Source organism: Panthera leo, chromosome D1 (assembly GCF_018350215.1).
Source record: "Panthera leo isolate Ple1 chromosome D1, P.leo_Ple1_pat1.1, whole genome shotgun sequence".
Taxonomy (NCBI): Eukaryota; Metazoa; Chordata; class Mammalia; order Carnivora; family Felidae; genus Panthera; species Panthera leo.
Window position 1 is genome coordinate 109,808,973 of NC_056688.1, and position 26,551 is coordinate 109,835,523.

The 26,551-nt window shown below is 38.6% G+C and overlaps 1 protein-coding gene across 6 annotated transcripts in view; it reads left to right on the forward strand.

The window, feature by feature from the left end:
* KDM2A (lysine demethylase 2A) overlaps positions 1-26,551 on the forward strand; it is a 111,975-nt gene that overhangs the window by 21,517 nt on the left and 63,907 nt on the right. Inside the window, exons 2-3 of one of the 6 annotated variants that reach the window (XM_042906556.1) lie at positions 6,890-6,975; positions 10,661-10,809. The exons of 2 other annotated variants lie outside the window; for them this stretch is intronic. In XM_042906556.1, the coding sequence (XP_042762490.1) occupies positions 6,897-6,975; positions 10,661-10,809 (228 nt within the window). In that variant the 5' untranslated portion in view covers positions 6,890-6,896. Of the gene's footprint in view, positions 1-6,889; positions 6,976-10,660; positions 10,810-15,467; positions 15,685-26,551 lie in introns of those variants that run through there. 3 more of the 6 variants (XM_042906557.1, XM_042906555.1, XM_042906553.1) reach the window with 3 other exon arrangements.

Below are 26,551 nucleotides of genomic sequence, written 5' to 3' on the forward strand. Positions count from 1 at the left end.
ATACATCCATTGTGGGGCTTGAACTCACCACTCCAAGACCAAGAGCTGTATGCTCTACCTACTGAGCCAGGCAGATGCCTCTGAAAAATTTCTTTTATGTTTTTTTTTTTTTTTTTTTTTTTTTTTGTTTTTTATTTTATTTTTGAGACAGAGAGAGACAAAGCATGAACGGGGGAGGGTCAGAGAGAGGGAGACACAGAATCTGAAACAGGCTCCAGGCTCTGAGCTGTCAGCACAGAGCCTGACGCGGGGCTCGAACTCACGGACCGCGAGATCATGACCTGAGCCGAAGTCGGCCGCCCAACCAACTGAGCCACCCAGGCGCCCCTGAAAAATTTCTTAATATCTTTATTGTTCAAATTTCCCTAATCATCTGACTTTTTTTAATGGTTGGCTGTCTCATTTTTCTTTCTTTTTTTTTTTTTTTAATTTTTTTAACATTTATTTATTTTTGAGACACAGAAAGAGACAGAGCATGAGCAGGGGAGGGACAGAGAGAGACAGGGAGACACAGAATCTGAAACAGGTTCCATGCTCTGAGCTGTCAGCACAGAGCCCGAAGCAGGGCTTGAACCCACAAACTGTTGAGATCATGACCTAAGTTGAAGTCAGATGCTCAACCAACTGAGCCACCCAGGCGCCCTATCTCATTTTTCAAACAAGGCTATCCACATGTTTTGTATGGTTGCTCTGTGTCTGAAGTCTCTCAATCTGTTGGTCACTTCTCCCCTTTTTTCTTTTTCTTTTCTTGTGGAAATATTTGGTCACTTGTCTTCTAGAATTTCCCACCTTCTGGATTTTGCTGATAGGTTATCTGTGGCGTCATTTAAAATGTTTTAAATTTATTTTTATGTTTTTTAATGTTTATTTTGAGAGAGGGAGAGAGTGAGCTTGTGCACATGAGCAGGGGAGGGGTAGAGAGAGAGAGGGAAAGAGAGAATCCCAATCAGGCCCCACACTCAGTGTGGAGCCCAGTGTGGGGCTTGATGTCAGGACTGTGAGATCACGACCTGAGCCAATAGGCTCTTAACCGAATGAGCCACTGAGGCGCCCCTTGATGGACATTTACATTGTTTTCCATTTGGGGCTGTTATGAATAAGGTTGTGGTAAATATTCTTATATAGGTTGATGCAGACTTGTTTTTACATACAAAGGAGAAATTGCTAGGCCATGTGATAAATATATGTGTAACTTTAGAGATTGCTAAGCTCTTGAAATGCTATTCCATTTTATACCTCCCCCCACACAATGATATTTGAGATTCCATTTTATACCTCCTGCCCAAAATGATGTATGGGATTCCATTTTATACCCCCCCCCCCAATGATACATGAGATCTGTTGCTCCATATTCCTGCCAGCGTTTTGTTTTTGATACTGGCCATTCTAATGAGTACAAAGTAATATCTTACTACTTTAATTCGTATTTCTCTGATGACTAATGATGTTGAATGTTTTTCCATGTGCTTATTGGCCATTTGTGTATCTTCTTTGATAAAATGTCTGTTCAGATCTTTTGCCTCCCACCCCCTTTTTATTGGTTCGTCTTTTCATTTTTGATTTGTAGGTTCTTTATATATTTGGATACAAATTCTTTGTTAGACGTATGTGCTACAAATACTTTTTCCAGTCTGTGACTTGTCATTTTATTATTATTATTTAAGGTTATTTATTTATTTTGAGAGAAAGGAAGAGACAGTGCAGGGGAGGGGCATAAAGAGGGAGAAAGAGAGAATCCCTAGCAGGCTCTGCACTGTCAGCACAGAGCCCAAAGCAAGGCTCCAACCCATGAACTGTGAGATCATGACATGAGCCGAAGTCAGATACTTAACCAACTGAGCCACCCAGGTGCCCCAGATTGTAACATATTTTAAAGTGAGGGTTATAAAATTTTATTTTTCATTCCCCATATACCTAGGAAGAGTTAAAAATTATTGAGTTTGTCTTTGAATAGCAGACATTGATTCACATCTTTCATTTGTGGAAAATAATAGATAGGTTTTTAAAAAGTAACTTGAAGAATTTACAACTGTTCTGTGGTTAGATTAAAAAACACTTTTTTTTTTAAACTTAACTTTTAAGAGAGAGAGAGGTGGAGGGGGGAGGAGCAGAGGATCCAAAGTGGGCTCTGCACTAACAGCAGAGAGCCTAATGTAGGTCTTAACTCATGAAATGTGAGATCATAGCCTGAGCTGAAGTCGGATGCTTAACCAACTGAGCCACCCAGGTGCCCCTTGTTTTTATAATGTTTATTTATTTATTTTGAGAGAGAGAGTGCACACGTGAGTCAGGAGCAGAGAGGGAGGGAGACAGAGAATCCCAAGCAGGCTCTGGCATGTCAGTGCAGAACCTGATGCAGGGGTCAATCTCAGATCTCACGGTTCATGAGATTGTGACCTGAGCCAAATTCAAGAGTTGGACGTTCAACCAGCTGAGCCACCCAGATGCCTCATGAAGTGACATTTTAATTTTTTGTTAAAATGTTTAAAAACTGGGGCGCCTGGGTGGCTCAGTCGGTTGAGCATCCGACTTCAGCTCAGGTCATGATCTCACCAGTTGTGAGTTCGAGCCCTGCATCGGGCTCTGTGCTGGCAGCTCAGAGCCTGGAGCCTGCTTCAGATTCGGATTCTGTGTCTCTCTCTCTGCCCCTCCCCTGCTCGTGCTCTCTCTCTGTCTCTCAATAATAAATGCTAAAAAATTTTAAAAAATATATTTAAAAACTATTTCATTATTGGTTATAAATATATGAGGAAATGAAAAACTAGCAAAACTAATATTTATTTGGTACACTAATTTAAAGCATTAGAAACATTGAATGTTAAAGTGTTTTATTTTGGGGGGCACCTCACTGGCTTAGCCGATGGAGCGTGTACCTCTTGATCTTGCAGTTGTGAGTATGGGCCCCATTTTGGATGTAGAGATTACTTAAAAAATAAAATATTAAAAGAAATTTTTTTAATGTTTGTTTTTGAGAGAGAGAGACAGCACGAGTGGGGGAGGGGCAGAGAGAGAGGGACGCACAGAATCCGAAGCAAGCTCCAGGCTCTGAGCTGACAGTACAGAGCCTGATGTGGGGCTTGAACTAATGAACCATGAGATCATGACCTGATCCAAAGCCAGACGCTTAACTAACTGAATCACCCAGACGCCCCCAAAAATAAAATCTTTAAAAAAAAAAAAAGTTTTTATTTCTTTGTTTAAAAACGTATTGAGTAGTTTAAATAGTGCTTGCCTGCTTCTTGTCATATGACTTACAATATGGAGCAAATATCTTTTGGGTGTTGTGGCTTCCATCCTTTGTACTTTCAGGGTCATGTAATATCTTTGAGAGTTCCTTTAAGAACTCTTCCTCTGGGACATCTTCATCCTTGTTGTCATAATCGCTTTCCTTATTTATGTTGAAAAGTTTGCCTGTACTAATTTTCTCTGATGTGTGTAACTCCCATTTATTTTCTTTCCAGGTTTTACTTCTAGCATTATCACTTTTCATTTCTTTGCTTCATTTTCGTCTTGTTGGCCAGCTCCCTCTCTTGATTGTCCATTTTGTAAATGGGTTTATCACTGGTAGAGTAGGAGGCAATACAACTATATACTTTGCTGTTTGTGTGTGAACTGAATAACGTGTCCAATGACTCATCACTAACAGACTTTGAAAGAAGTGATGTGATTGGTTACTGATCGTGATGTACATCTGTTTACATGGTGAATTGTGGACTAAGGAACGCGCAGTAAAGTTTATATTTTATGCAACAACTCAGAGTTCATATACCATGGTAATTAAAATTTGAAGTATGTTGTTGGGGGACTGATGTTATTTAATTAACTAAACTGTGGTAACTGAAATTTGTGCATATTGGGAGTATGCAAAACAAGTACTACCTGTGTAAAGAGCGTGTACGAATGAATACAAATTTTTCTAATGTTAGATTAACTCCTTGCAGGCAGATTTATGTTAATTGTATTTGTTGTTACTGAATTGTAGCTATGGTTTACAGGGAGGATCAGATGATGAGACTGGATGTATATAAAAGTCCTTTGTTAACCACAACACATAGAGAACAAATGTGTGTTATGGTAGGGCAACCAACATATACTGAATAGTTCTAATATACCAGGCAGTATTTTAGATATTTTACATGTATTAGATACGTTATTTGATTATTGTAGCAACCTCTGAAGTTTGGTGGTGTTTTCTACTATCTCATTTTATAGATGAAGAAACTGAGGTACAGAGCTAATGTAAGTTTAGTAATTAGCATCAGATCCAGGGTTCAAAGTTAGATATCTCTGGCTCCAAATCCATATGTATTTTACAACTCCCATTTTTCATGGTGGTTGTTGGGGATCCTCCCAGAGACCATTTGATAGTGACTAAATTGAGAGTAAAACATGAGGAAAGGAGCATTTTAGCTATATTTTATTTTGTTTGTGGGGCTTTAGGTGATAAATTCAAGTTAAGTATTTTGGCAAAAATACTGTACCACTGTGTATATATATTGCATTATATCATGAGACGCCGTGTCAGGTTACCTCACTCCTGATGATGCTAGGTTTGACTCTGTTACAGTTATGATTATCAGGTCTTTCCTGTAAAAATGTATTTTTTCCTTTGTAATCGGAAAGTAATTTGTGGTGTGGTACCTTGAGGTTCTTCAACAATTTCACTGATCATCTATTTATTTTTATTTTATTTTATTTTTATTTTATATTTTTTTTACCAATCATAAATTTATTGTCTTTTCTCAGATATACTTTTATCTTTACAGGTAACCAAAAAAAAAATATTTTTTAAAGATTTTATTTTTAAATAATCTCTGCACCCAAATAGGGCTCGAATTCATAACCCTGAGATAAAGAGTTACATGCTCCACCAACTGAGCCAGGCAGGCACTCCAAAAATTATTAAAAATTTAAAAAATTAAATAACGTATTTTTTATTGTAGGAAAGAATTAGATGAGCTCGGGAGAAAAGATCCAAAGCACCATTGAACTTCTTTTTATTTTTTTTTATAACTTTGTAATTCCTAAATTATTTTGGAATCATGTGTTCTATGAATATGTCAAAGGCACTGTTACTGTATTTTAATTGTTAACACACAAATGCACATTTGACCTGCTAAACTTTTGGAGTTTTCTTCTTATTAAAAAAATTTTTTTTAAATGTTTATTATTTTTGAGAGAGAGCGCATGAGTCGGGGAGGGGCAGAGAGAGACGGAGACACAGAATCTGAAGCAGGCTCCAGTCTGAGCTGTCAGCACAGAGCCTGACATGGGGCTCAAACTCCCGAACCGCAAGATCATGACCTGAGCCAAAGTCAGACCCTCAACCGACTAAGCCACCCAGGTGCCCTGGCTTTCTTTTTAAATTTTTATCAGTAAGCAAAATATAGCACTCAGTTGCAGAAACTCACGAGAAGGTAGAATTTGAGCTCTGCTCGGTTGGTCTAGATGTAGTGGCAAAGAAAAAAGAGTTCTACTTATGGTTACTGGGTGGATTGTGGTGACAGGAATTCAGGAATCAGGATTAAGTAATGGCTTCTCTGGAAACGGTGAGTCTTGAACTGGTGAGGGAAGAGAGCCAAAGAAATAATAATCTTAGAAAGGAAGACCGAAAAAGCACAATATAGAACTTAGTTGTCTTGACATCGGACTGAATTTCCTGAGACCCAGTGAGAAGGTATCTTAATGTTGGGGGCAAGATGAAAGAGGGTGCGGTTGTCCCAACATGGTGGGGGAGGAAAGCTATAATTGTTAGCTTTTAAGTTTTGATGTTCTTTGTAAAGTAAGCCATGAGGTCATCATTTGTAAGGAAAGATGATAGAATGGGGAATAGAGTTTGGGAAAGGAACTTGAAACAGCATGTGTAGTATGAACTGATGCTACTAAATACAAAATGAGCAGTACCAAAACTGGAAGGAAAGTAACCATTTACATTTATTTATTTATTTACTTACTTACTCATTTGCTATAGAAAGCTCTTCAGTTTATTATTGGTTACAAACTATAATGCCATGTTTTCCCTATCACTTTAGTGGGTTTTATCTATTTATTCCTTAATCGGAGGATAAGTGTTTTATAAAAGTTCTCAAAGGTACTAGCTTTCTGGTCTCATTTGGGATCATGTTAATGATTGAAACTCCTTGATAACCTGGCTGAGGTCTAAAGTTAATTTGTGGCACTAACAGTAAAGATTTCCTGAGCCAGGTAAAAACAGCCAGAAACGCAATGCAAGATGGAAGTTGAAACAGAACTAAAATTTATGAAAGTGTCTGCCATGTGAGTCTACAGTATGTAATCAACTTAAAAACAATGCTATTATGAAAGATTTGGTGTATGAGACTAGAAATAAGCCTTGTGTGTATTTCATCCAGGCTTAACCATATCTCTTGTGCCATCTTAGGGAAGGTCAGGTTAAAAAGATAGGCCTTTCCCTGGATTTCAGGAGTCATTGAACCTAGCTAAAACTTATTAAAGTAAGAAGGAAGGAGAATTTCAGGGATCAAGGGCTTACCCAGAGACTGAGTAATTCCATTACATTAGACATTCTTATAGTAAGACTTCTGGCTGAAATAGTGGTGATGTAAATCGACTTGATACATACATTTTGATTGATTAATGTAGAGTCTTTACTAGATCATAATACTTGGTGTAAGTACTTGTTGCTGTCACTGTCATTAAAGAAAATGATGGGGTATTTTGGTAGGTGAACTCAAATCATAGATTTTTTTCCCTTTATTAGAAACAAATAATCCATGCCATAAAGTGCAATCCGCTGAAATTGTCTATTGTACTTCACCTAGAATAAACCAAAAGAGCTGAGGTATGGGCCTGTGGTAGGTACCTAACTCAGTACTACAGTTCTACTTAAATCTCTTAAAACTTTCAATAGGTTCAGGATGCCACAGCCCTATTCAGCTTTTCAAAAAGCCAATCAAACACGGATGTTCCTACTGCTTCCTTTATTGAGGCAGACAGGTAAATAAGCAGATTTTCTTTTGGAGCTCTTTAAGGGCAAAAGCTAAAAAGTGTTTTCTCTTTATTCCTGAATTAACTCAATATTCCTTTAGCAGGACTATATATAACCAGTGTGTTAAGTTCCCTATGGTATGCTTTAGTGTCGTTTTGGAGTTCCTTCTGGGTCCCAACATTTGTGTGACCTTAAACAGGATACTTCTTAACCTCTCTGAGTCTCAGTTTACTCATTTCTAAATGGGGGTGGGGGGGCAATAATGATACCTTTTTACGGTTGTTTGAGGATTTAATGGGATAACGACTGTAGACTGCTTTGTGAACAATGAACTTTTAATAAATGGTATACATTATAATTTTTAAAACTAAGTTATATAATGAACTGGTTCTACATATTTCAAATCTGACTGGTTTTTAATTATGCAAATAAAATATGAAGCATTATTGCATAAAATTAAAGTTGTACAGATAAGGTTTTTTTTAATGTTTATTTTTGAGAAAGAGAGAGTGTGCGTGCGTGCGTGCTCGAGCGGGGGAGGGGCACAGAGAGAGGGAGACACAGAATCCTAAGCAGGCTCCAGGATCTGAGCGGTCAGCACAGAACCTGATGCAGGGCTCGAACTCCCAAACCGTGAGATCATGACCTGAGCGAAAGTCGGATACTTAACTGACAGAGGCCCGAGTTTTACAGAGAAGGTTAAAGAGGCCCTTAACTCTCTAGCCCCAATCCCTTCCCTAGAAGTAACTATTTTATCACTTCATGTATCCTTCCATGTCTTTTTCTTTACACACAGTTTCTACTTCATAGGTCAAGAATTAAAAAGATAGTGATTTAGTAATTTTGAAAATATTTACAATTTCTGGTTATTAGAATATGTATTTTTATAGACTCAGTAACAAAATGATAGCAAAATTCAACAATTTGTTACATAGTGTCTGATCGTGAGCCAAATTGTAGAATTCTTTATAACCCTCGAAAGGTTTAGTCAAGGGGAAGAAGCCAGAAGAAATAAACATAGCTTAAGCCATTTAGCTCAAAAATATACATTTGCTTTTCCAGCCAATAAATATAGGTCAGAACTTAGGAAATTTACTGTCTTTCAGCTTATCTTAAATTCCACAACTATGAGTCAAAGATACTGTTTGTTAGTCTGACAAGTAAAAAAGTTTTCCTTTTCTCAAAAATGGGAAAATGTTGCCACTTTCTTTGGGGGCAAGGAAAGCGTTTGGGGGAGGATAATAGGAAAGTGTAATTGAAGCTATTCTTTTCATATCACTGATCCTCAAGTATACTTAAATTATTTTTGTAGTGACCTGTGGCATTTTTGTTAGCAGTACGTACACATTGGGAAGTAGATTCCAGCCCACTTAGGGAAGGAGATTGATCTTGAAGTGATGTTACTCGTTCTCCTAAAGCCACTTGTTCGGACAGAATTTTCTTTTTAAGTAAGGGAAGGTCAAGAGGAAGAGGCTATAGTTAATTTGGGAGCAGGGATCTAAGAGTTGGAGAATATGGATTTGACATGATCTCTCTTCTGTGGAGAATTAGAGGTAAGTTGGACAGAATTATGTGGAGAGGGGTTAGTGGACGAAGGAAAATACCAATTTAGAGTGGTGTTATTTCTTTTTTTTTTTTTTTTTTTACATTTTTTTATTTTTATTTTTATTTTTGGGACAGAGAGAGACAGAGCATGAACGGGGGAGGGGCAGAGAGAGAGGGAGACACAGAATCGGAAACAGGCTCCAGGCTCCGAGCCATCAGCCCAGAGCCTGACGCGGGGCTCGAACTCACGGACCGCGAGATCGTGACCTGGCTGAAGTCGGACGCTTAACCGACTGCGCCACCCAGGCGCCCCTAGAGTGGTGTTATTTCTAATCACTTTGGGAGAGTGATGGTGGAGAGTGGAGCAAAAGACTCAGCTCCTCTTCTTTCACTCTCATCTTAGACTGAACCTGGCAATGAAGGTCAAAGAAAAGAACTCCCATCCCGGTATGTGTGTGATGTGGTGTAGTAAAGTTCCTTTTGCCCAGAATAGAGATGTGATAACTTTTTTTGTTTGTAGGGTGTCATGCGGGATACCAGAGTAGGGATTGAAGTTAGTTTGAAAGTTATACCTTGATAAATAGTTGTTGTTTACCTGATTATCATATGAAAATATAGAACATTTCCAGCCTATGTTGCCTTGGGAGATTCATATACATATATTAATCACTTTATTGGTAGCTCATTTTCCAAGCTTTGCTTTTGTTGCTTTTTCCAAGAGTTAGATCGTCCTGTCCAGTGTAGTAAGCCACTAGTCACATGTGGCTGTTGAGCATATGAAATGTGACTCATCTAAATTGAGACGAGAGTATAAAATACACACTGAATTTTGAAGACTTAGTATGGGAAAAGAATGTAAATTATCCCTGTAATTTTTTCATAATGATAACATATTGAAATGCTATTATGTATTACATATGAATAGATTGAATGGTTTAAATAAAACATATTAAAATTAATATCACCTTTGGGCTGCCTGGGTGGCTCAGTTGGTTAAGCATCCAACTTCAGCTCAGGTCATGACCTCACAGTTTGTGAGTTTGAGCCCCGCTTTGGGCTCTGTGCTGACAGCTCAGTGCCTGGAGCCTGCTTCCGATTCTGTCCCCTCTCTTTCTGCCCCTCCCCTGCTCATACTCTGTCTCTCTCTCTCTCTCTCAAAAATAAATAAAGCATTAAAAAAACATTACAAATTAATATCACCTTTAAAAAATACAGCTACTTGGGGCGCCTGGGTGGCTTGGTCGGTTAAGCGTCCGACTTCGGCTCGGGTCATGATCTCAACGGTCCGTGAGTTCGAGCCCCGCATCGGGCTCTGTGCTGACAGCTCAGAGCCTGGAGCCTGTTTCGGATTCTGTGTCTCCCTCTCTCTCTGCCCCTCCCCTGTTCATGCTCTGTCTCAAAAATAAATAAACGTTAAAAAAAAAATTTTTTTTTTAAAATACAGCTACTAGAAAAAATTGTACATGTAGCTGACATTATGTTTATTTTGGGCTCTGCTGGTCTACAACAACCTGCATTAGGGATAAGTAATTTTTTTCTTGCTGTAAAATTTCATATGGGTGGTTCTAGAGATGTTATGTGATTTTAGTTCCATAAAAATGCTTCAGGGGTCATTTAACTTGTATAGTCAGATATTTTTCCCCTTTGGGGGAAATTTTTTTTTTTTTCAAGTTTTTATTTAAATTCCAGTTAGTAGTTAACATACAGTGTAGGGGTGCCTGGGTGGCTTAGTTTGTTGAGTGTCCACCTCTATCTGACTCTTGATTTTGGCTCAGGTCATGATCTCAGGGTCATGGGATTGAGACCCGCGTCAGACTCTGCACTGAACATGGAGCCTGCTTAAGATTCTCTCCCTCTGCCCCTCTCCCCACCTCCCCCAGGGTGCTCTCTTTCTAAAATAAATAACACCAAACATACAGTGTAATACTGGTTTTAGGAGTAGAAGTTAGTGATTCAACACTTACATACAACAACACCTGGTAGTCATCACAAGTGCCCTTCTTAATACTCATCGTTCATTTAACCCATGCCTCTGCCTAGGAGGAGAATTTAAATTTAGTTTTATCTAAATCAGTGGGAATATAGGCTTACAGTGTCAAATTGTGTGTGTTTTGTGTTATGTGCATGCACGTATGTGTTATTTTCCAGGAATTCCTATTCTAGTGATCATGGTGCATCTTATACCCATGGGCCTTATACCCATCAGAAGGCCCGGGTCCTACCAGTCTTCCTACCTGATTAAGCCTGTCCTTGGAAGAGTGATGCTTTTCGGTCCCAGAAAAGAATCCTGGAACCAGGTATAGTCCTCAGCCCAGCTTGTAATAAGCCCTATTCCCAAGGAATATGGAACATTAATCTTAACATATTGTCAGACTTCATATTGGGCAGTCTCAAGCCAGTTTTCTATATTCATAAAATACATTTTCCCCCAAACATTTTTATTTTGAAAAAGTTCTAATACAGGAAAGTTAAAAGAGAAATACAATGAACATTTATATATCCTTCAGAGTCCCCAGTTGTTTAAAAAAAAATCGCCACGTTTCTTTAGTTCTACATGTATTTTTTGGAGTGGAATTATTTGAAAGTAATTTGCATATCATGATGTTATCCCTAAATATTTCAGCACACCTCTCCTAGGAATAAGAAATGACCTTACCACTAATATATTGTCTTACTTAAAGAAAATTACAGTAATTCCACGGTATCCAATGTTAACTTTTCCCCAAATATTCTGCATAGCCTTTTTTCTGACTTTTTTCAATTCTGGATTTAGTCCAGGTTTATGCATTGCGTTTAGTTATGACTCTTTAGTCTCTTTTCACCTAGAGTAGAGGTCAGCACCTGACAATCCATGTGCCAAGTCTTACTAGCCACCTGTTTTTGTACAGTTTACCAGACAAAAATAGCTTTTACATTTTTTTCTGTATCATTGAAAAAAAACTTACGGTAAAGTTCACCTAACATAAAAGTAACCATCAGCCATTTTAATGTGCACTATTCATTGGCATTTAGTATATTCAATATGTTGTGTAACCATCATGTCTTTCTAGTTCCAAGACATTTTAAGCACCCAAAAAAGAAACCTTTTACCATTAAGCGGTCTCCCCATTTTCTTTCCCTGCAGCTTCTGCTAAGTACTAGTTGCCTTTCTGTCTCTGGATTAACCTATTTTGGATGTTTCATAGAGATGGAATCACAACATGTGACCTTTTATGTTTCGCTTCTTCCACTTAGCATGTTTTTAAGGTTTGTTCACATTGTAGTGTGTATCAGTATTTCATTCCTTTTTATGACTGAATAATAATCCACTTTGATAAAGGTATATCACTTTTTGTTTATCCATTCATCTGTTGATGGACTTTGGCATTGTTTCTACCTTTTGGCTATTTTGAATAGTGCTGCCATGGGCATCTGTGTGTAAGTATTTGTTTAGATACCTGTTTTTAGTTCTTTGGTTTTAACATTTTTAAATGGTTGGAAAAAAAATCAAAAGAATAGTATATCATGACATATGAAAACTATATGAGATTCAAATTTCAGTGTCCATAAATAAGCCATGCTTATTCATTTGTGTGTTGTCTATGGCTGCTTTCATGCTTCAGTGGCAGAGTTGAGTAGTTGTGATAGAGACCATATGTCCTACAAAGCTTAAAATATTTTCTCTCTGGCCCTTTATAGTAAAAGTTTGATGACTCTGAACAGTCTATCTATCTTTTTGTTTTTGTGACATTGATTATTTTTAAGTTTGTTTATTTGTTTAGAAAGAGAGCACGTGGGGGAGGGGCAGAAAGAGGGAGAGAATCCCAAGCAAGTTCCACATGTTGTCAGCACAGAGCCCGACTCGGGGATCAATCCCACAAACCATAAGATCATGATCTGAGCTGAGATCAAGAGTCAGATGCCCAACTGACTGAGCCACCCAGCCACCCTGTGTGTGTGTGTGTGTGTTTAACTAATAAGACTTTATTTTTTTAACATTTATTTATTTATTTTGAGAGAAAGAGCAAGCAGGGGAGAGACAGAGAGAGGGAGAGAGAGAATCCCAAGCAGGCTCCATGCTGAGCCCCAGGGCTCAATCTCACAACTGCGAGGTCACAACCTGCACCCATTCCAAGAGTCAGATGCTAAACCAACTGAGCCATCCAGGTGCCCCTAATAAGGCTTTATTTTTGAAGCAGTTTTAGATTGCAGAAAAATTTAGCAGGAAGTAGAATTCCCACATACCTCTTCTCTGCCCCCCAGTTTCTCCTGTTAACATCTTGCATTAATGTGGTACATTTGTTACGATGAACCTACATTGACACAGTATTATCACCCAAAGCCCATAGTTTACATTAGAGTTCGCTCTTTGTGTTTATAATTCTTTGGGTTTTGACAAATGTATATGGTTATGTATTTGCCATAAAAGTATCATACAGGATAGTTTCACTGCCCTAAAATTCTATTATGCTCCATTTATTTATCCCTTCCTTTCTCTGTTTTCCTCTCCCCCTCACACCAGCAGCTAGAGATATTTTTATTCTCTCTGTAGTTTTGCCTTTCTAGCATGTCATATAGCTGGAATCCAAATACAGTATGTAGCCTTTCCAGGCTGGCCTCTTTCACTTAGTAATATGCATTTAAGGTTGCTCCATGTTTCTGTGTCTTGAGAATTCATTTCTTTTTATTGCTGAATAATATTTCATTGTATAGCTGTACCACCACAGTTTGTTTATCCATTTACGTACCGAAGGACATCTTGGTTGCTTCCAAGTTTTGGCAGTTATGAATAAAACTCCTATAAATGTTTGCAGGTTTTTTATGGACATACATTTTTAAAAAACAGGCTATTTTTTAGAGCTGTTTTAGATTCGCAGTAAAATTAAGCGGAAGGTACAGAGTTCTCATATACCTCCTGCCCTGCTATGTGCACATAGCTTCCTCCTCTATCAGAATCACACACATTAAGTGTTATATTTATTAACACTTAATGAACCTACAATGACATTAGTCCCAAAGCCTATAGTTTACATTAGGGTTCACTTTGGGTGTTATACACTGTATGGATTTTGGCAGATGTATAATGATATGTATCCACCATTACAGTATTACACAGAATAGTTTTCATTCTGATTCTTGAAAATCTGTGCCCTGCCTACTTATCCCTTCCTCTCCATATCCCCTGGCAACCACTTACCCTTTTACTGTTTATAGTTTTGCCTTTTCCAAAAATGTCATATAGATGGAATCATATGGTATGTATATAGCTTTCTCAGATTGGCTTCTTTCACTTAGTAATATGCATTTTAAGTTTCTTCCATGCCTTTTCATGACATAATAGCTCATTTCTTTTTAGTGCTGAATAGTATTCCATTATTTGGATGTATCACAGCTTGTTTATCCATTTACTTACTGAAGAACATCTTGGTTGCTTCCACATTGTGTCAATTATAAGTAAAACTGCTGTAAACATTTGTGTGCAGGTTTTTGTGTGGACATGAGTTTTCACTTCCTTTTGCAGATTTTTTTTTTCTGGTTGTGGCTTATCTTTTCATTCTCTTAACCGTGTCTCATGCAGAGCAGTTATTTTTTTATTATTTTTTTTTAATGTTTATTATTTTTGAGAGAGACAGAGAGCAAGCAGGGGAGGGACAGAGAGAGAAGGGGGGAGACGTAGAATCTAAAACAGGCTCTAGGCTCTGAGCTGTCAGCACAGAGCCCGATGTGGGGCTCGAACCCACCAGCTCTGAGATCATGACCTGAGCTGAAGTTGGGCGCTTAACCAAACTGAGCCACCCAGGTGCCCTGGGAATTGTGGTTTTGTTGTTGTAGCTAGAAACTTGTTGCCAAATCCGATGTACCTAAGCTTTATCTTCTAGAAGTTTTATAGTTGTGTGTTTTCTTTTAGTCTCTGATCCATTTTGAGTTTTTGTGTAATGTTGTATAAGGTCAGTATTTGTATTTGGGGGAAGGATATGTATATCTAGTTGTTCCAGGAAAAGTTTCTGAAAAGATTTTTTTTCCACATTGAAATGTTAAATTGTCTTTGGTCCTTTGTCAAAGATCGGTTGACTATGCTTGTATGAGTGACATTATCATTTAAAATGAATTTGTCTGGGGGCGCCTCGGTGTCTCAGTTGGTTAAGCATCCGACTCTTGGTTTCAGCTCAGGTCATGATCTCTGGTTTCCTCTCGGAATCTGCTTGGGATTCTCTCTCCCTCTTTCTCTGCCCTTCCCCCACTTGCACTGTCTCCATAAACCTGGGGAAAAAAATGTAAATGAATTTGTTTCTTCATTGTGTAGTTTGTTTTCCTAAAATGTATTCCTTGTAAACTGGAACTTGGGTCTAGAGGATTAGATTCACATTAAACATTTTGGCAAGAATGCTTCCTAGGTGGGGCGCCTGGGTGGCGCAGTCGGTTAAGCGTCCGACTTCAGCCAGGTCACGATCTCGCGGTCCGTGAGTTCGAGCCCCGCGTCGGGCTCTGGGCTGATGGCTCGGAGCCTGGAGCCTGTTTCCGATTCTGTGTCTCCCTCTCTCTCTGCCCCTCCCCCGTTCATGCTCTGTCTCTCTCTGTCCCAAAAATAAATAAAAAACGTTGAAAAAAAAAAAAATTAAAAAAAAAAAAAAAAAAAAAGAATGCTTCCTAGGTGACAGAACACTTCAAATTGTATCAAGTCGGGAGGTACCCAGTATTAGAGTGTCCCACTGGTAGTGATGGTTAAGATTGATTAAGGTAGGGTGCTTGGGTGGCTCAATTGGTAGAGTATGCGACTCTTGATTTTGTGGTCATGAATTGGAACCCCACCTTGGGTGTAGAGATTGCTTTAAAAAAAATCTCCTTTCTACTCCTGAAACCACTATTACACTATATGTTAACTAACCAGACTTTAAATAAAAATTTGAAGAAAAAAAAAAAGATTGGTTAAAATGGTAACTAACCGATCTTTCCATTATAAAGGTTTTTTTTTTTTCCCTTTGCAATTAGTAAGTAATTTGTGTGGTCATACTTTAACCATATAACAAATGAATATTTGAATCTATATTTGTCAGGCATGTACTAGGTTCTGAAGAGACAACCGTAAAAAGAGAGATTTCTACTCTCACAGAATTTGCCTTTTTCCCCTCTAGGTTTCAAGACAGTAGTGGGATTGGGTCTATCCTTGGAGAGGGATGCATTTGCATCTTAGGGTATGTTGATAACAGAAAATTATATCATTGCAAAAGTATATGCCAGTAAGTACAGAGTTTCAGTATGAGGTGATGCAAAAGTTCTGGAGATAGTGTGATGGTTACGTTACCTAACAATGTGAATGGACTTAATGCCATTGAACTACATGCTCAAAAACAGTTAAAAAGATAAATCTTATGTTTTATACATGTTACCACAATTTTTAAAAAGTATGTGCCATTACAATTTTCATCAAGCTTCTTATTGGTCTGTTTGGACTAGTTGGGAGAGAAACTTTCTGAAACAAAATTCTATAGTATATTTCTGGTAAAGAGGAAGAGACAGTGATTTTATATCTCACCCACTGCCTTCAGTAGAGTTTGTCTTTGTAGTTGATTCTCAGGGAAACCATTGAGACCTCTGGGTGTCCTGGATTGTGCCCAGGCTGTGGGTGGAGCTTCAGCTGTTGGTAGACTGGCTCTGCCTTTCACTATGTGCTGTTTCCATTTGTTGCAGTTCACCAGATGCAGGCCTGCCTTTGTCAGGATACCAAGAGAGATCTGCAACTTGAACCATTGTCTGAATGCTGCAGTTTTGACCCAAGAAATCCTATAGAGTCAGGATAAGAGCAGTAACCATAATGCCAGTAGGAAAGTGATTTTTGGCCCGTTTGCTGTGAAGGAAGTAAACCCTCTGATTAAGAGCAAGAGCTCAAGAGCACCTTTATTTGTGGCTGATGGAGTTTGGATAACCTCTCTTGCCTTCCTTTTTCCCTGAATTGACTGTGGAAGAGAAGGTAGTAGGAAAGGCTTTAGCGATGGCTGTAGCATGATATGGTAAGGTGAACTGTGACTTTCTTCAGTCTGTAGAAGTTTTATCCATCTGAAACCTTTAATTGCCTTCATGTTGGAGAATGTGTAGCTTATCATAAATTCTCAGTTTTTAGTCTACAGATTGTAGGTTATTTGTATGGCCTTTGCTTTGGCAGAATTGGAAATTATGTTGTTGTACAGTGTTTTCACAGTTTTTGACCTGCAGTAGGAAATATATTCTGTTACCACCTAGTGCTTTGCGTACTAGATATATGTAACTAATAGAAGTTTCAGGAAATGGAAGTGTACTACGTTTTCTGATCTTTTCCATTTCATTCTGTCTTTTCATTTTTCAAAAATGCATATATGACTTAAATCGATTTTTATAACTCACGGTTTAAAGATGATTGGTGTGGGGGCGCCTGGGTGGCTCAGTCAGTTGAGTGTCCGACCTCAGCTCAGGTCATGATCTCAGAGCTTGTGAGTTCAAGTCCCGCATCAGGCTCTGCGCTGCCAGCTCAGAGCCTGGAGCCTGCTTCGGATTCTGTGTCTCCCTCTTCTCTGCCCCTAATACACTTGCATTCTGTCTGTCTCAAAAATAAATAAACATTTAAAAAAAATTTTTTTTAATAAATAAAGATGATTGGTGTGGAACAGTGGTTCGCAAAGTGTGGTATATAGTCAGGATTCTTTTATAGGGGTCTGCAAAGTCCAGACTATTTTCATAGTAATGTTAAGATGTTACTTGTTTTTTTTTTTCTTTCTCATTCTCTAATAAGTGGAGGTTTTCCAGAGCTACATGATGTGTGAGGGCATTACATGCAGGGCTAATGACATGTATATTTGTCTATTCTTGTATTTTCTATAATTTCCTAAAGTAGTAGGATATAAATGTACCTTTTTTTCAGATATTAAACTCTATTTTCAGTACTCATATTGTCCTTTTACTTTTGATTATACCTGCCTACTATAATCTCTATAACCTCATTGTGGTCTAGTGAGTCATTACTTTGAAATCCTAAAGTTTTCCTTCAGCCTATGTGGAAATGTACAGTTTGTTGTCTTGTTTTGCAGTTTTATATATTTAGAGAATTCCTGGGGCACCTGGATGGCTCAGTCTGTTAAGCACTGATTGAAGCTCAAGTCATGATCTCATGATTTGTGAGATCAAGCCCTGAGATCAGAGCCTGCTTGGGATTCTCTCTCTCCCTCTCTCTGCCCTCCTTTGCTTGCTCTCTTTCTCAAAATAAATAACATTAAAAAATAAATGAAAGTTAAAAAAAAGATAATTCCTCAGTTTTAATTGTGATCAGTAAGTATTGACATAAATATCCCATATAAACAAAAGCTGTTTGAGGTCCTCTAATTTTTAAGAATGTAAGGGGTTCCTGAGACCAAGAAGTTTGAGGGTTAAGAATGTAGACTTGGGTGGGCAATGCCTGGGTGGCTCAGTTGGTTGGGCATCCCACTTTGGCTCAGGTCATGATCTCATGGCTCATGAGTTCAAACCCCATATTGGGCTCTGTGCTAACAGCTCAGAGCCTGGAGCCTGCTTCAGATTCTGTGTCTCCCTCTCTGTCTGCCCCTTCCCTGCTCACACTCTGTCTCTCTTGCCTTCAAAAATAAACATTAGGAAAAAAAATTTTTTTTAATGTAGACCTGGAGGTGGGGGAGGTCACACTTTGTATGTGTGTGGTTTAAAAATACACACACACATACACACACACATATATATATATGTGTATGTGTGTGTATATGTAAGATCTGTACTCTTAAGTTTTTAAGTATACAGTGTTCACTGTAAGCACAGTGTTGTACAATAGATCTAGAGATTTTTCATCTTGTGTAATTGAAACTTTATACACATTGAGCAGCAACTCCCTTTTTCCCCTCTTCCCTCAGCCCCTGGTAGCCACCATTTTACTTTCTGCTTCTGTGAGTTTGACTAGAATGTAGGCCTTTTTGTAACTGTTGGGCCTAGACTGAAATCCCAGCTTGGCTACTTGTTAAATTATCCTGGCTCAAGTTACCTAACCTTTTTGATTCTTAACTTTCTTTATAACTAAAATTGACATTTTATTATCTTTCTTCATAAGGCTTTTGTGAGGATTAAATGAGCTAGAAAAATGGCCTTGAAAATAAATGCTTAGGACATAGGAAGCATTCATATGTTATCTGTTATTATTATTATTGAATATGTAGTAACATCTAGCCACATTGATATTTAGCTGTAGTTTGTTTTTTTTTTTTTTTTTTTACATTTTATTTATTTTTGAGGGAGAGAGGGAGGGAGACAGAGCACAAGTGGGGGAGAGGCAGAGAGAGAGGGAGACACAGAATCCAAAGCAGCCTCCAGGCTCTGAGCTGTCAGCACAGAGCCCAACGCGAGGCTCGACCTCACATACTGCGAGATATGACCCGAGCCGAAGTCGGATACTTAACTGACTGAGCCACACACGCACCCCTTAAAAATTTTTTTAACGTTTATTTTTATTTTTGAGGGACAGAGAAAGAGACAGAGGGCAAACGGGGGGAGTAGAAAGACACACAGAAGCAGGCTCCAGGCTCCGAGCTATCAGCACAAAGCCTGACGCGGGGGTTGAACCCATAAACCAGGAGATCATGACATGAAGTCAGATGCTCAACTGACTGAGCCACCCTGGCACCCCTTAGCTGTAGTCTTTCTTTCTTTTTTTAAAAAAAGGAAATAATTTATTTTAGTATTTTTATTATACCATTATATATCTTTTTCTTTAATGTTAATTTTATTTTTTAATTTATATCCAAGTTAGCATATAGTGCAACAATGATTTCAGGAGTACATTCCTTAATGCCCCTTACCCATTTAGCCCATCTCCCCTCCCACAACCCCTCCAGTAACCCTCTGTTCTCCATGTTTAAGAGTCTCTTCTGTTTTGTCCTCCTCCCTGTTTTTATGTTATTTTTGCTTCCCTTCCCTTGTGTTCATCTGTTCTGTGTCTTGAAGTCCTCATAAGAGTGAAGTCATATGATGTTTGTCTTTCTCTGACTGACTAATTTCGCTTAGCATAATACCCTCTGGTTCCATCCACGTAGTTGCAAATGGCAAGATTTCATTCTTTTTGACTGCCGAGTAATACTCCATTGTATACATATATACCACATCTTCTTTATCCATTCATCCGTCGATGGACATTTGGGCTCTTTCCATACTTTGGCTATTGTCGGTAGTGCTGCTATAAACATTGGGGTACACGTGCCCCTTCGAAACAGCACACCTGTATCCTTTGGATAAATACCTAGTAGTGCAATTGCTGGGTCATATGGTAGTTCTATTTTTAATTTTTTGAGGAACCTTCATACTGTTTTCCAGAGTGGCTGTACCAGTTTACATTCCCACCAGCAGTCAAAATAGATCCTCTCTCCACATCCTCGCCAACATCTGTTGTTGCCTGAGGTGTTAATGTTAGCCATTCTGACAGGTGTGAGGTGGTATCTCATTGTGGTTTTGATTTGTATTTCCCTGATAATGAGTAATGTTGAGCATTTTTTCATATGTCAGTTGGCCATCTGGATGTCTTCTTTGGAGAAGTGTCTATTCATGTCTTTTGCCCATTTCTTCACTGTATTATCTGTTTTTTGGGTGTTGAGTTTGATAAGTTTTGTATAGATTTTGGATACTAACCCTTCATCTGTCATTTGCAAATACCTTCTCCCATTCTGTTGGTTGCCTTTTAGTTTTGCTGATTGTTTCCTTCGCTGTGCAGAAGCTTTTTATTTTGATGAGGTCCCAGTAGTTCATTTTTGCTTTTGTTTCCCTTGCCTCTGGAGACGTGTGGAGTAAGAAGTTGCTGTGTCCAAGATCAGAGAGGTTTTGCCTGCTTTCTCCTCAAGGGTTTTGATGGCTTCCTGTCTTACATTTAGGTCTTTTATTATCCATTTCGAGTTTGTTTTTGTGTCTGGTGTAAGAAAGTGGTCCAGATTCATTCTTCTGCATGTCGCTGTCCAGTTTTCCCAGCACCACTTGCTGAAGAGACTGCCTTTATTCCATTGGACATTCTTTCCTGCTTTGTCAAAGATTAGTTGGCCATACATTTGTGGGTCCATTTCTGGGTTCTCTATTCTGTTCCATGGATCTGAGGTGTCTGTTCTTGTGCCAGTACCATACTGTCTTGATGATTACAGCCTGAAGTCCAGTAGCTAAATTATTTCTTAGCCACACTCACCTGTGTGAAGCTGGATTGACTAAACTTCTCATTCGCACTCTGCTGTTCCCTTTGCCTCTAGACTTTTCTTAATTAACTGAGTTTTGTTTCCCAAATTGTGAGCTTCTTGAAAATAGCAGCTCTCTTCTATTTCTTTCTGTTGTGTCTTAGTACTCAGCCTTCAGTAAGCAGTCAAGACGTGTAAGTCCTAGTACAAAGACCGTGGGACACACAGGCTCGGAATTCCCATTAGGATGGTGGTGGGAAAAGAGGTCCTCCTCCTGATTGTTTACTCTGTCTTAGGAACTTTCCTCCACTGCCGAACAGGCTTCCTAAGAAGTATAATGAAGGATGAATTATAATTATTAAATAATATCGATTTCATTGGTTAATTCCATTCCTCTTGGCAGTATGAAGTTCAAACATAATTATCATATTTCTCACCTGGGTTTCTCTCATTACAGTCCAACAATACAAGAAAATTATAATAATAGGTGCCAAATAATTCATATTAGGGTGATTTTTAAAAAAATTTTTTAATGTTTATTTTTGAGAGAGAGAGAGCGCACACGGGACAGGGGCAGAGAGAGCAGGAGACACAGAATCTGAAATAAGCTCCAGGCTCCGAGCTGTTAGCACAGAGCCTGATGTGGGGCTCAAACTCATGAACCATGAGATAATGACCTGAGCCGAAGTTGGACGCTTAATGGACTGAGCCATCCAGGTGCCCCTCAGATTAGGATGACTTAATTCTTATTGTCTAGTAGGTATAGATAATGATTACTTTTTTTTTTTTATAATGATTATTGCTAAAGTCCCTGATATTTGGAGCGACACAGGCAAAGATGTATGAATGTCGCTTAAGCCTTTTATTTTTGTTCATCATTCCTCTTCTCTCCAAGTCTACTTACAGCCTTCTGCTCTAGTCTTGACTGTCTTGATATCCAGAAACTTGTTCTTAAGCACATTGCTACTCTTTTCTTCTGTTCACATTTGAGCATCCCTTCAAGCTCTCTGTACCCAGAAATCAAGAACAGAACCCACTCTGTTGTTTAGAGCAGAGGCTTCTCCCAAATTACACCTTCTAGAAATGACCATATTAAATTGCTGGCAGTGACGGGTGGAGAGAATGAAGTTGTTGGATTTCATAAAATTTTATCCCTAGGATTAGATATTTGGTGTGAGGAGATTTAGAGATGGTGGAATCAGAAGAGAGCTTCTGAAAGGGATGGACTTAGAAAGCTTATTAGAAGCATACTACTTGGGATGATAAGAAAATCTTATTTGATGTTTAATGCTATTTGAGAAGAGGCGTATGAAGTATGATTTGTCTCTAGCCACATAGACCATTCTTTTTGGAAAAGATAGTTGGTTTCTCAGTCCAATGTTGATTCATGTTCAAAACCATAATTGCTAATATTTTTTGAGCATGTACTAGCTATTTTTTATTTCATTTAATCCTCCCACAGTCCTGTGCAATGACTTCTGTTAATTAAGCAGCTCATATATAGTGAGAGGCTCAACCATGAGCCTGATTTGAACCCTGGAAACCTAGTCCAAACCCTACCACTACTCTATACGGCCTTTTTTTTTTTTTTTTTTTTTAATTTCTTAAAATGTTTATATACTTTTGAGAGAGAGAGAGAGACAGAGTACGAGCGGGGGGGTTGGGGGGCAGAGAAAGAAGGAGACAAAGAATCCGAAGCAGGCTCCAGGCTCTGAGCCGTCAGCACAGAGCCTGACGTGGGGCTTGAACCCATGAACTGTGAGATTATGACCTGACCCAAAGTTGGGCACTTAAACAACTGAGTCACCCGGGTGCCCCAGCCTCTTGCTTTTTTTTTTTTTTAAGTTTGTTTATTTTTGAGAGAAAGAGTGCATGAGAGTGTGCTAGTGGGGGGGGGGGGGTTGGCAGAGAGAGGGAGAGAAAGAATCCCAAGCAGACTCTGTGCTGTCAGCATAGAACCTGATGCCGGTCTTGATCCCACAATGTGAGATCATGACCTGAGCCAAAACCAAGAGTCAGATGCTCAACCAACTGAGACACCCAGGCACCCATAGCCTCTTTTTATGCATAGGGCACTTCACAGTTTATAGAATAGTTGTACATTTGTTCTCGTATAAACTTCACAAGAATCCTGTGCATCAGGTGAAATTTTTGACATTTTCACCTGACGAAAAGGCATCTTAGGGAATTTGAAGCTCAGTGTGGTGGTACTTATACCCAGGCCCACACCCGCTTCTTAGTTCAGTTTCTTTGTTCTCACTATGAATTGCTAAAGATAGTAAATAATAGAGTCATATCTGAAGGTGAATTTGTTAAGAATTTTAACTTGGCTGAGGGTGATTGGTAGTGTTCTAGATGTGATACTTAAGTCTAGAGAAATTTAGCAAAGACGTGATTGTTAACTGGCACTATTGGCTTCCCTTGGTAGCTTGAGTATAACTGCCTTGTTAAATATTTTGTTGTTGTTGGACTTTTTAATGATGGGGTCAGTTTACCACTCTTTATTAATGTTCCTAGGTAGATTCAGGAGTGGAGACATAGTTTTCTCTGCTTTAACTTCAGTTGGCACAGATGGGTGACTGAAAGCTTAGAAGGAAAGAAGTCTTGCCAGGATTATAATGTAGTCATGACAGTGGGATAGGGGAGGAGTAAATGATTTATGGGGGACAGTTTAAAAAATCAGCTCTTTTGCCAATTCCTTCTAGAGCTTCTACTTCTACATATGAAATTTGATGATCCTTTTTTTTTTTAAGTTTATCTTTGGAAGAGAGAGAAAGCGTGAGTGGGGGAAGGGTAGAGAGAGGAGGAGAGAGGATCCCAAGCAGGCTCCATGCTTTCAGCACAGAGCCTGATGAGGGGTTCTAACTCACGAACACTGAGATCATGGCCTATGACGAAATCAAGAGTTGGACACTCAACCCCCTGAGCCACTCAGTTGCTCATCGTGATCCCGTTAAATCTCGAGATTGACCTTTGTCTGTGAATCAAAACCTTGATCATCGCTCCACAAAGGGACATAGAGGAAAGCATCCTGATGAGAGCAATGTAGCAAGGCTGGAAATAGGTGCATTTATATAATCTGGCTTCCAGTGACTTTTTGCTGTCTCGCTAAACTCACTGAAAGATTCAGAAGATGTATGTGTGGCACATTTCATTGCTTGTGTTATTTACTGAGCAAATGTCTAGAGTTAGTGTTTTTCAGAACAAGCTGTCCTTTAAGGTCTGCAGCACCTTTTTCAATGACAGGCAGAAAGATCACTTACTTCCCCTTTAGATTTAAGATTTAACTTCGAGGGGTGTTTTCTTTTTCTATAAATTGTTGTTGCCTGACAGACATACTAACCTTTACCTTTTAGGAGCTGCTGTGGCATGACTTGCACCACATATTATACTAATGTCTTTCTGTTGTACCAGTTACATCAGTTACAGAAGATGTGAAAAAACTAGGTATTATCTCTGTTTCTGTGTTCTGGGTGTCTGTTGCTATAGAAACACATCAGGCAGTAAACAGATGTGTTCAGGGAGTATTTGAATCTCAGTGGATGTTATTGGCTAATGAAAATAAAGTTAAAAAATTGGTCGAGTTGAGGGAGAAATTGAGTATTTCTGAGTTCATTATTGTTTCCATTTTTGGTAGGTGATATTTTTTTGTAGCATGTGGGTAATTTAAAGATTATTTCCTACTAACTGGGTCTTCTAAAATTCCCTTGTTTTTTGTTCTAGGAAGTAAATAATTGGAAGAAGCAAACTTTTTACATTTTGGGGGGAGGATTATGATTTCACTTAGACTAATTTTTAAATGTCAGATAGTGGAAGTGATAAGTTTAAAAATTGTTCTGCGGCTACAGAAAGGAGGTGAAAGTTTGAAAGAGTGGGACAGAAGGTAGAGTGAGGAATTACACATCTTTACGAGGCTACTTGTGGATAAGGTAATTGTACATTTGCATGTTGCTAGAAAGTGTAATATTGCTGATACTTCTTTTGCCAGTATCCAAGGAAAAGAGTGTATGTATATTAGAAGAAAGCCTTTGAGGGAATAAAAATATGCTTTTGGTGTAATATTTGAACTCAGATTATTTTTCTTCAGGATGTTCTTCAGATGCCTTACCTTCATCCTGAATTTCAGAGGATGATTTTGCTACACTTGTAGCCACACTTTTTTCCTTTGCAGAATTGTGGCAGTATCATGGTTAAATCTGCAGCAAGCACACTGAACAGTTGATTATATTAAATGGTATGTAGAAAAGCAGGCAGTGTTGGTGGAAGGGATCCAGCACTTTAACTCATTTCTCAGCCAGTTGGTTTTGTGGAGGGCATATTTGTGGTCAGGGTAAGTGTATGCTGACTCTTTCAGAGAATTTTAGGATCATTCTGTATATGTAGTAGGTATTTGACACTAGTTTTGAGAGAACTTTCAAGAGAAAATTCACTTTGTGTTGTATATTCCTCTTCCCTTTGAGCATTCTGCCTTCTCAGCTGCCTGTTTGGTGTTTTTTTTTTTGTTTTTTTTTTTTTTTCCCCTAAATCAAGAGGGACTTAGCTGCAAATAAGCTTCTTGCCAAATTCTATAGATAATGTCTTCCTTTTATGGATTACTCTTTTTGTTGGAATTAACTGTGATCTACTAAAGTCTTTCATATATAGAAAGTGTTCTGTGTGCCGTTGATCTCTGCAGAAGTTGATCTAAGTTAGCTCAGAAAATACTTGGAGGCTGACCTAGCTGAATTTCAACAAAAGAAATGCAAGCTTTTTCAGCCATGCCAGTTGATCAGTACTCATTCTTTGAAATGTATTAAAGCAGTTACGTTAAAATGTGTTCTTCCTTAATCCTTATGCTCAAGCCTCTTAATATTTTGGGGCAATAAGTGTTACGTGGATCAAAAGATAAAAACTTGGGCCCTGTGCTCAGTCACTGTAAGGCAGTGGTTCCCACTACTTTTGTACTACCTTAGGATGTTCCCATTAATATCCCCTATTAAGTGAGGTGTAATGAAATTTTCAGATGTTCTAAATAAAGATTATAACCTTTTGTTTATTTTTTATTTTTTTAATGTTTTTATTTATTTTTGAGACAGAGAGACAGAGCATGAGCAGGGGAGGGGCAGAAAGAGGGAGACACAGAATATGAAGCAGGTTCCAGGCTCCAAGCTGTCAGCACAGAGTCCGACGCAGGGCTCAAACTCACAGACCATGAGATCATGACCTGAGCTGAAGTCGGACGCTTAACCGACTGAGCTACCCAGGTGCCCCATAACGTTTTATTTTTGAAAAATGCTCACGGTCTATCTATAGGTTATTAATGAGATACTGAGAAATCCAGTAGTATGAGAGGGAAGCCCATAAAAGTCTGAAGAGGTCACTGCCATAGAGGAGCAACATAGAGTCTATTTATATCCATTGTCCTTGGAACTTCGTAGGTATTTAGTAAAGCTGTACTCGATGAATAAACATTTCCTCTTATATTAGTTCTTATATGGAGCCTTAACCAACCCTTCTATGCTAGTTGTTCTTCCTCCTGAGCTTTAATAACATTTGTATCTATCTGTTTTACTACAAACCATGGTGAAATGTAATACTGTAATTCATTTACATGTCTGTCTCCCTCTACTGGCCAACAGCTTCTTGAGGACTAGAACTGTGCCTTTTTCTTTGTATGCAGAGCATCTGGCTATTACTTCATATTCAGTGTGTGTTTTATGAATGAATAACTATTCAAACAATAATTTTTATAGCACACACACACATGCACATGGGAGGGGTATAGACCACAATCTATATGTACAGTGTGTGACCTTGGGGTAATGTTGCGTTTTCAAAAGCATGGAATAAAGAAAATGAGAACAACACTTTAAAGTTCAATTGATTTTGGGGATGTGTATGTTGT